This window comes from Lepidochelys kempii, chromosome 3 (genome assembly GCF_965140265.1).
Source record: "Lepidochelys kempii isolate rLepKem1 chromosome 3, rLepKem1.hap2, whole genome shotgun sequence".
NCBI classification, from domain to species: Eukaryota; Metazoa; Chordata; order Testudines; family Cheloniidae; genus Lepidochelys; species Lepidochelys kempii.
Window position 1 is genome coordinate 193701040 of NC_133258.1, and position 10793 is coordinate 193711832.

Here is a 10793-nt window from a genome sequence, read left to right on the forward strand (position 1 = left end):
GATTCTGAGCGCAGAATAGGATACATTTTCACTACCGTGCATGAAGCTTGTAGATTGTTTACAATGCACCATTCTGAAAATGTAACCCTGTATGGCTGAAACAGCAGTATTAAAAGTCTCCGTAAAGTCTAACTGCAACAGCTGATCAAGAATGACAAGACCACCAAAATAATAATAATAAATAATAGCTTCACACCCTCCGGCTTTACAGCTGAATGATGAATTTACATCATGTCATTATTAGCATAATTCTCAGCTATTCAATCAATGTTAAAAAAATAAAACATGATTCTGGAGAGAGAAAAATAATTAATTCTGATGCAGCTGAAGAATGCGTACGTAGGTTAAAATGTTGTAAACTCACCCCAACAGTTCAAGTTTCTCTTAAAAAAAAAAAAAATCTATCTTGTGCCAAGACAGACACACAGGTGTAGATGCTGAATTAAAGCAAAGCACCTGCTGGACACGGGCCGGGGGGGGGTGGGTGGTAAGAAGAGAGAGAGAGAGATTAGACCTATTCAAGATTCACAATATATAAATAACTAGAAAATACTGGGAACAGCCCCTGTTGACTAATGCCATGTCTTTTTCAATTGAGGGTCACATCTAGTCTAACCAATCCCATGATAATGGCATCAGTAAAGGTCAATCAAAGACAAGCCGAAGCTTCCACTGTCTGGCTGACCTTCGGAGCTTGTGACAAATTGCTATCAGTCAATGTCAACTAATGACAGCAGCTCTTTGGCTAATCAATTGTTCTAAAAATGATCAAGAAAACTACGCACAGGACAGCTCATTTTCACATCAATGCCTGTGAAGTATGAAAAGCTCATTTTTTGAGTTTTTAATAAGCTCATAAGTAAAGCAGTTACTTGGTAACAGGGGTCACCTTACTGAAAAGGCAGAACCTTTGTCTGCCTTTTACATATTCTTTTATTACCATATTATAGTAAAAATATGCCATGCTATTACTATGCCAGAGGGCTACATAATAAAGTAGGTAACATTTCAGACATTTTTGAGATAAATACTTCTGTGTTTTAGGGACCACTCTATGGGTGTAAATAATTGCAGATATACTTTCCATGTATTTAAATGCAAAGCAATCACTGCTAGTACACAGATAATATACCTGCTTATTATTCGGGTGAACTTCACATGACAAAGTTTCTAGCAAAATACATGTCATGAAATTCAATGACACCATGCAGGTGGGTTAGGTCTTACTAGCCTTTGTTCTGTTTTTTTAAAATCCACCCACCTGCACAGTTTGAGAATTTATTCTATTCTGGATGTTACTAATGTAACTCACATTTGATAGGTCAGCCAAAAAAACCAAAACTTGTACAAATTTCTGCTTTGAAACAATCCTGTGAATGTCATCTAAGCTGGAATACACACACATTTGTGTTATGGAACACTGTAAAATGGATCTCTCGATAACAAAGGCAACCATAGATTCAGGAGCCTTCTGCACCTTCATTATACCTGCCTCTTACTTTCAGCGCATCATTTACTACATCTCTCAAAGCAACACACCAAGGCACGCTTTAATTTGCATTCACACATTAAACGTTACCAAAACAACAAATAATGCTACACAATGGTCAAAAGGCTTAAGAACTGTTAGTACAATTATGTTTTCCTTTTTTCCAGTCAATGAAGAGATTGTTAGTCAAATTTCATTTCAGAGCAACACTACAAACAGTCTCTTGAGAAAAAGCCGAGTGGGTGTGAACAAATACATATCATTCAAACCACTTGCACCAATAGAACACCAGAATCAAAAGGAGTTCTTGCTTTATATTTAAGTTTAGTCTTCATGGGTTCCTAACAAAACATTTGTATTATTTAAAATCCTGTTTTAAAAAATTGCTAAGCAGGAAACATTAAAACTTTTGTTTTCATCAAGGAACCTGCAGACTGACAGCAGTTTCAGATTACATCCTAAATCTGAATTGCTATGGTAGTTTTTCAAATTAAAATATCTTCTGTGGCCTCAACCATTCTCAAGTCGTCCATAGGAAAGAAATAAAGGAGGCAGGGCAACACTTAAGCTGAGCCATAATTGGAAGTATGTGAAAAATGAAGTGTCAGTTCGGTCAATAAAGGGCAAAGGTCAAGGGGAACTGCAGCCCAAACTCTGTGCGAAATGTGCTCATTAAGACATCCAATCAGAGAGCGCCTTCCCACCTATCCCATTAGTCATCGGACATCTGACTGTTTCAAATGCCTGGGTCTGTGCTGTTATTACTTTTCTTCTTCATGTAAAAAGGAGAGCTGGTATATAAATCGTTGCTCAGTCATCTGGAACATAATGTGGCCCTTTTTTCCCCCCTTCATCCAGCTCTGCCTGCTGGCTTCACAGGCTTGAAACAACTGCCTTGAGATTCCCTTCAATAATAAATGGAATTGCCTTTTGCCTATAGTTTGCCTGAACTCAGACAAAAGCCAGAAAAACATTGCAACTATTGATACATTTTTAGAAAGAAATATCATTGCTTTTTAGTCAGTACCTTAAAAAGAGCAACAATAATTCTGAGGTTAAAAAAAACCACAACATTTTGAACTCGGTCTGAGGCTTAAACAAGAAAGAAGACATTGATAGATTTTCAACAGTACAGGATAGCTAAATATGAACATTAAAAAAACCTCACTCGATTGAAATTGCTTATACAAGATCTCTCTATTCAAGAGCCTTCTTTAAAACAACAGCAAAATCATAAAACAAGCGAAAGCCTTTTTAAATTAATGCATGTAACAAAAGAAAATAAAGGACTAGCCACGGTCAGAAGACAGGATACTGGACTAGATGGACCATTGGTCGGACCCCGTATGGCCGTTCTTATGTTCTTCTACTACTATGGGATTCTTTTTGCATAACCCTACCTAAAAACTGACCTCATTTTTTAAAATAGAATTTTGCAAGCACTTCTCCATAAGGTAGAGTGAGCTTTCTTTGCACCAGAAAGCACCACATTAACCAAAATTCAGACCACAGAAAGCATTTGAAAATAGGCTGCTAAACGTCTTACATAGTAAGTATGTAGCAAAGACAGAGTAAGTCCTTACATCTTTTTCAAAACATTATTAGACATACCCATATTATAACTATTCCATCCTATGACTGACACAATAACAAGCCATTCTAAGAAACTGTGTCAAAAGAACTATGTAATAACATATCCTGCTATTCAGTGGCACGATACCTCCTGACATCTCCCAAGCAGTTAAATATGGATTTACACAATAGATTGTAAAAAGAAAAGGAGTACTTGTGGCATCTTAGAGACTAACAAATTTTGTAACAGCTTTAAGGAATTATTGCTGCCTACTAAGTAAATGCATTTACGTTTTACAAAAAAAGACTTTAAAATGATAGAGCACCAAGGATGTTTTCGAAGGGGAGATTGGTTGATTTTGTAAATAAATACTCAGACAACTTGTAAGATACACATTACAGGGATTAAAAAAGCAATGATGCATCAGGTAAATAAGAGACACTTTTAAAAAAACTTGTCCAAAAATACGTAATAGACGACTACAGGATGAACAAATATGTACACATATAAATGGATACTTTTCTTTTAAAGCCTATCAGACCTTGTCTTTCAAGTCTGAGTGCACCCACAACACACACACACACACTCTATTACCACCTGCCCCACACATACATCTTTGTATCCAGTTGTCAAACAACCCATCCACACCCACAAAAATGCATTTCTGCAAATGTATCATTAGGAACATTTGCAAAGGAACCATTAGGAAAGGGATAGATAATAAGACAGAAAATATTATAATGCCTCTACAGAAATCCATGCCCACGTCTTGAATACCACGTGTAGATATGGTCGCCCCATCTCAAAAAATATATATTGGAATTTGGAAAGGTACAAAGAAGGATAACAAAAATTATTAAGGGTATAGAATGGCTGCCATATGAAGAGAGTTTAATAAGACTGGGACTTTTCAGCTTGGAAAAGAGACGACTAAAGAGGGGATATGACTGAGGTCTATAAAATCATGACTGATGTGGAGAAAGTAAATAAGGAAGTGTTATTTACTCCTTCTCCTAACACAAGAACTAGGGGGTCGCCAAATGAAATTAATAGACAGCAGGTTTAAAACAAACAAAAGGAAGTACTTCTTCACCCAACACACAGTCAAATCAGTGGAACTCCTTGCCAGGGGATGTTGTGAAGGCCAAGACTATAACAGGGTTCAAAAAAGAACTAGATAAGTTCATGGAGGATAGGTCCAGCAATGGCTATTGGCCAGGATGGGCAGGGATGCAACACCATGTACTGAGTGTCCCTAGCCTCTGTTTGCCAGAAGCTGGGACTGGATGACAAGCACCTATGATTGCCTGTTCTGTTGATTCCCTCTGAAACACCAGGCATTGGCTACTGTCAGAAGACAGGATACTGGGCTAGATATACCTTTGCGGCGGATATTGAACTCTGTTGGAGCTGGGGGTGAACACAGGTGATGTTTTGTACTATACATACTACACTGTTAAGCAAGAAAATAGGTTGAAGAAACAAGTGTAATTTTATTTATTTATTTTTACTATTTTGATCATCAGGGTTAATACCTTTACAGATATTTCAATTGCATTTTATATTACGAGAGAGAATAATTCTGGCCTAATGTGAAGAAATCACAGATATATAAATGTATACATTATATCCAATGCACATAATACAGCTTATGTACTATGGGGCAAATTCTCTGTTTCACAAAGACTGTGGTGGGGACAGAATCTTCCCCTCTCTACCCTACACTGTGTAGTGGCACTTGACCCATTCCATGGTGGGTATTGCTGCTTTATTGTTGCAGTAGCCCCCATAACTACTTTGCCTTCCTATCTTGAAGAGGGGCATAGCCAATAAAGCTGCTTAACTGCAGATTCAGTGCAGTATTACCCAACCCCAAGTGTTCTATAATCACAAATCAGGCCCCCAAAATAATGAGATTTGATTAAAACCCACAAGATTTTTAAAATAATAATTTTCTTTTTGGGGGGGTGGGGGGAGGGAGGTATTTGCCTTCTGTCTTTTGAGCCTGTAGGATTCAGGTTTCAATCTTTACTCTCTGCAACCAGGAGGGCAGGAAACTTATTTTCTTTTTTTAAACGATAGCTGAAATTCTCACAATCACGTGACTCTAGGAGCTTCAAGAAAAACACTGTAAGAGTTGGCAAAACTGCCATCAGCTTTTCCTTGGCCTGCCATTGACTTTCAAACTTTCCTTGCACGACACCTAGCTTTGGCCAGGTGTCCAGTTTTTGCCGGTTGAAAAGGGACCCTGGTGGCTCTGGTCAGGACTGCTTACCGGGCCGTTAAAAGTCTGGTTGGCGGTGCAGGCAGGCTCCCGACACAGTTCCGCACGACTCCCAGGAAGCCGCCAGCATCTCCCTCTGACTCCTAGGCACAGGGGCAGCCACAGAGGCTCTGCACACTACCTCCACGCCTCCTGCCCCCAGCACCAGCTCAGCAACTTCCATTGGCCAGGAACCACAGCCAATGGGATCTGAGGGGTGGCACGTGCAGGCATGGGCAGCGCACAGAGCCACATGATCATGCCTCTGCCTAGGAGATGGAGGGAGATGTTGCTGCTTCCTGGGAGCCGCCTGAGGTAAGCACTGCCTGGTGCCCTCACCCCTTCCCGCACCCCAATCCCTTGTCTCAGCCTGGAGCCTCCTCCTGCACCCGAAACTCCACCCCAGAGCTCGCACCCCCAGTCAGAACCCTCACCCCTCCCGCACTCCAACCCCCTGTCCCAGTCCAGATCCCCCTCTCACACCCTGAACCCCTCATTTCTGGCTCCACCCTGGAGCCCACACCCTCAGCCCAGAGCCTGTACCCCCTCTCACACCCCAACCCCCTGCCTCAGCCTGGAGCCCCCCCTTGTACTTCAACCCCAGCTTGGAGCCCTCTCCTGTACCCTAACTCCCTCATCTCTGGCCCCACCTCAGAGCCACACCCCCAGCCGGAGCCCTCACCCCCTCTCACGCTCCAGCCTCCTCCTGCACCCCAATCCCCTCATCTCCGGCCCTACCCCAGAGCCACACCCCCAGCCGGAGCCCTCACCCTCTCCCACACCCCAACGCCTTTCCCCAGCCTGGTGAAAATGAGCGAGTGAGTGACAGTGGGTGAGAATGAGCAACGGACAGAGTGGGGGTGGAATGAGCAGGGGGCATGGGCTCGGAGAAGGGAGGAGACAAGGGGCGGGGCAAGGTGTTCGGTTTTCTGCAAATAGAAAGTTGGCAACCCTAACGACACCTCATGCTGGTGCAGAAGAAGCTAGCGCAGAATGCAAGTGCAAGATGTCCAGACTTGCACTATCCTGCTTTATGCACCTTTGAATTAAATGGGAGTTTTGCCATTCACTTCAACTAGCACAGGGGCAAGCCCTATCTGAAGGGTGGACACTCCATTTGTGTTTACTACACGTCCACACTAACAGGGCTTGTCAACACTAACATTTAGGTCACAGTAAGCTGGGGTGTGAATTTATCCTTCACTAGCCTGCTGTGCACTAATGGTCTGTGTGACCCTCCTGACATGCACTAACAGTCCGTGGTATACTTTAATCTATTTGCATTTCAAAGCGGGGTAGATCAAAGCACACTGAGGAACTGTTAGTGTGTGTCCACAGGGTCCACACAGTTGGCACACAGCAGGCTAATGCATGGTAGATTCAGACCCCAGCTTTCGGCAAAGTAAACATTTGTGTAGACAAGCCCACAGAGTTGCTTTGCAGAAGTAAAAAGAAAGGGAGTACTTGTGGCACCTTAGAGACTAACCAATTTATTTGAGCATAAGCTTTCGTGAGCTACAGCCAGTGAGCTGTAGCTCACGAAAGCTTATGCTCAAATAAATTGGTTAGTCTCTAAGGTGCCACAAGTACTCCTTTTCTTTTTGTGAATACAGACTAACACGGCTGCTACTCTGAAATCTGCATAAGTAGTTATTATGAATACCTAGTTTCCTCTTTCAAGTAGTTTAATACAATGATCCTTCTTAGAATGATAGAATATCAGGGTTTGAAGGGACCTCAGGAGGTCATCTAGTCCAACCCCCTGCTCAAAGCAGGGCCAATCCCCAACTAAATCATCCCAGCCAGGGCTTTGTCGAGCCTGACCTTGAAAACCTTTAAGGAAGGAGATTCCACCACCTCCCTAATAACCCATTCCAGTGCTTCACCATCCTCCTAGTGAAATTTTTTTTCCTAACATCCAACCTAACCCCCCCACACTGCAACTTGAGACCATTACTTCTTGTTCTGTCATCTGCTACCACTGAGAATAGTCTAGATCTATCCTCTTTGGAACCCCCTTTCAGGTAGTTGAAAGCAGCTATCAAATCCCTCCTCATTCTTCTCTTCTGCAGACTAAACAATCCCAGTTCCCTCAACCTCTCCTCATAAGTCACGTGTTCCAGTCCCCTAATCATTTTTGTTGCTCTACGCTGGACGCTTTCCAATTTTTCCACATACTTGTTGTAGTGTGGGACCCAAAACTGGACACAGTACTCCAGGTGACGTCTCACCAATGTCGAATAGAGGGGAACGATCACATTTCTCGATCTGCTGGTAACACCCCTACTTATACAGCCCAAAATGCCGTTAGCCTTCTTGGCTAACACTGTTAACTCATATCCAGCTTCTTGTCCACTGTAACCCCTAGGTCCTTTTCTGCAGAACTGCTGCCTAGCCATTCGGTCCTAGTCTGGGGCAATGCATGGGATTCTTCCGTCCTAAGTACAGGACCCTGCACTTGTCTTTGTTGAACCTCATCAGATTTCTTTTGGCCCAATCATCTAATTTGTCTAGGCCCTTCTGTATCCTATCCCTACCGTCCAGCATATCTACCACTCCTCCCAGTTTAGTGTCATCTGCAAACTTGCTAAGGGTGCAGTCCATGCCATCCTCCAGATCATTAATGAAGATATTGAACAAAACCGGCCCCAGGACCGACCCTTGGGGCACTCTGCTTGACGTGTTTATAAAAACCACATCACTTCTACAAAGATCTAGTGCACCTTGAGTTCCAATTTCATTAAAGTTCTTTATAAACTCTGGGTAAAATTTTCAAAAGTGTCTAAGTGACTTAGGAGTCTAAGTTCCATTAAAAGTCTTCCCATTGAATGTCAATAGGACCTAGGCACTTTTGAAAAATTGCATTCTGTCTTCATAGCATGCACCTTGCTATAAATGACATGCAAAACTTATGCCCAAATAAATTGGGTAGTCTCTAAGGTGCCACAAGTACTCCTCATTCTTTATGCAAAACACTGGGCTACTAGGAATGACCCAGGAAGAGAGCAACATATATTTTGGTCAGTTTACTTTAAGATAACAGAAATGACTGACACACAATACACACTAATAATGTGCCACATTTTGAAAAAAAATCAAACCCATTTTAAGTAGAGATTTTCAAAAAGCATCTAAAGGATTTAGGAGCTCAAGTCCCAAGTAGATGGGACTCCTAAATTGCCTAGTCACTTTTCAAAACCCTCCCCATGAAAGTTCTCCAAACACCTCCCTCCCTCAAACCCCGTCACCACACACAGACTTCCACCACTCCCAACGTAAGAATATCTCATTCTTGGCTAAGAAATCTTAAATACCAAGTTTCAGTTCAAAGCAATCCCTCCCCTCCCCCCGAAACCTGCAGCAGCTTACATCCTTAAAAAAAAAAAACAAAACACACAACAGGATTTAAAATTAACTCCTGAAGACAGGGGGCTCTAATGAACGTGCTGACACCACCTTAACGACAGCATTGTGAATGGTGACACTATAATATATATGTATACATACTTGAAAGAAAAGAGGCCCCTTGAATTTATGTTGCATATCATTTTCCAGTAAAAGTCAGAGGTCAGAAGGTTACCAGTTTCAGCCTCAGCTCTGCAACAGTTTACTATTCCAGGCCCCATTTTTACTAGGCTATCCTTGTGATGAAGTCAGCAACTTTTCTTTCAACAGTAAAGTGTTTCAAATACTTAAAATTCTATAGAGAGATGTAATTCACAATGTAAGATACATCCATGGGTATAAAAAAAAATATACTGATTTAGTTTAAAAACTAATCTTGTTACATGTAGATTTTGCAATTCTAATCAGCGTTGTTCTATCTTTTTTGGAAACATAATTCTTTTGTTGTCTAACAGTGCTCGAATGAAACAGGATCATAAACCCAGATTTAAAAGTATATACCTATTGTGGGTTCAGAGTCAACTTCAATAAAACACTCTTTTATATTCAGATTAAAGATTCTTTTAAAATTTTAATTGCATTAAATTAAACACAAAATCCACTGCAGTTGGTCTCTTCAGAAAGAAGTATGAGCATGCAGCTTTAATTTTTAAGTCATCTGTTTTTAAAATGTTGAATTTAGAAGACAGTGTTAATTACTCGTAGGATGCACTACTTCTAAAGCAAGTAACACAAACTAGGTGCATACTATTTCTGTTAAGTCAATTACTCCAGTTGGTTTGGCTCTCCCACAAAACATTTCTGCATTCAAAAAATTGGCACAGAGGGAGGAAACAGTACTGATTGTAAGATTTAGTGCAATGTGCAGGCAAACTTTTATATTTATATGCACAAAAGTTTCAATAGCATCTTTAAAATATTAACATTCAATTCTGCAACCTTAATTATGTTTGCTTTTGAAGATTTCTTCTTTTAACCATTCTGATGTCAAAAAGCTCTAGTTGCTTATTTTAATAAAACATACTGCAAATTTGGTACATATGTTATTCTAATGTGTGCCTTTTGGCAGGATTTAAGAAATAAACGTGCAAACTCCTTTGACTGCCTCAAGACAGGGGGATATGAGTCAATACAAAAGAAAAGACAGACAATGCCAGGCACAAAGCTCTAATGTCTCTACACATTTCAAAAGGACATAGTGACCAATCTGCACATGCAGATCACTTATTCTTTACCAGGAGACAAAGAAATAAAGATTACTTTCCTACCTTGTTCACTGCTGTTGTCGCCACTGTGTGATGTATGCCCCCCACTGGAGGGCCCTGGTGTTCCTCCAGAACGCGTGGATGCTGTGTCATCATGATCTCTGTTCCAGGAAGGCTGCGGAATACAAGAATTAAAGCATGAGGTTAAGAACAAACGTCCGATTATTGCATTAATTTAAGGAGACCATATTACAAGTTGATGCATGATTATCCAAAAAGGGTTACAAAAGTAATCAAAAACATATCTATATGTTTTAAATGGTCATATTCCTGCTCCCAAGCTAAAATAATTATAATGTAACCATATTCCATAGTAAGTGATCACATGCTTTATCACCATAGAAAACAGGCAAATTCCAGGCAAAGGGGGGGTGGGGGGGCAGGAATCACTGCCACTTGATTCAGACTATATTTTTAGCAGCAACTAGCCCTCTGGCATAACAGTCTGCTACCCTACAAATGCAAAATGAGAGTAGTGGTCTATAACAGTGCAGTTTATATAGGTCTCTGATTCTTCATAGAAGACAAACACGGAAGAGCTTAAAGACTTCACTTACAATTAGGCCTGGGTCCATAATAACAAATATGTGTCAGCTGTTTGCCGGATGGTATATGGCAAATGGACCAGGCATTGGAACAAAAAAGAAATGAGAATAACAATGGTTTCACATAGACTGTGTACACTCAGCCCCATGCAGAGCCTTCTTGTACTATTGAACAGAAAACAGATGTTGCTTCTTATCACTGGGTGCATTTGAAAGTAACATTCAGATAGGAAAAATTGGCTGTAAATTAAAT

General features: G+C 41.0%; 1 protein-coding gene across 2 annotated transcripts in view; it reads right to left on the minus strand.

Moving 5' to 3' along the window:
- The window catches only part of MEIS1 (Meis homeobox 1), a 124534-nt gene that overhangs the window by 84197 nt on the left and 29544 nt on the right, over nt 1-10793 (minus strand). For both annotated transcript variants that reach the window (XM_073339466.1, XM_073339467.1), the window contains exon 7: nt 9999-10110. In XM_073339466.1, the coding sequence (XP_073195567.1) occupies nt 9999-10110 (112 nt within the window). The remainder of the gene's footprint in view (nt 1-9998; nt 10111-10793) is intronic.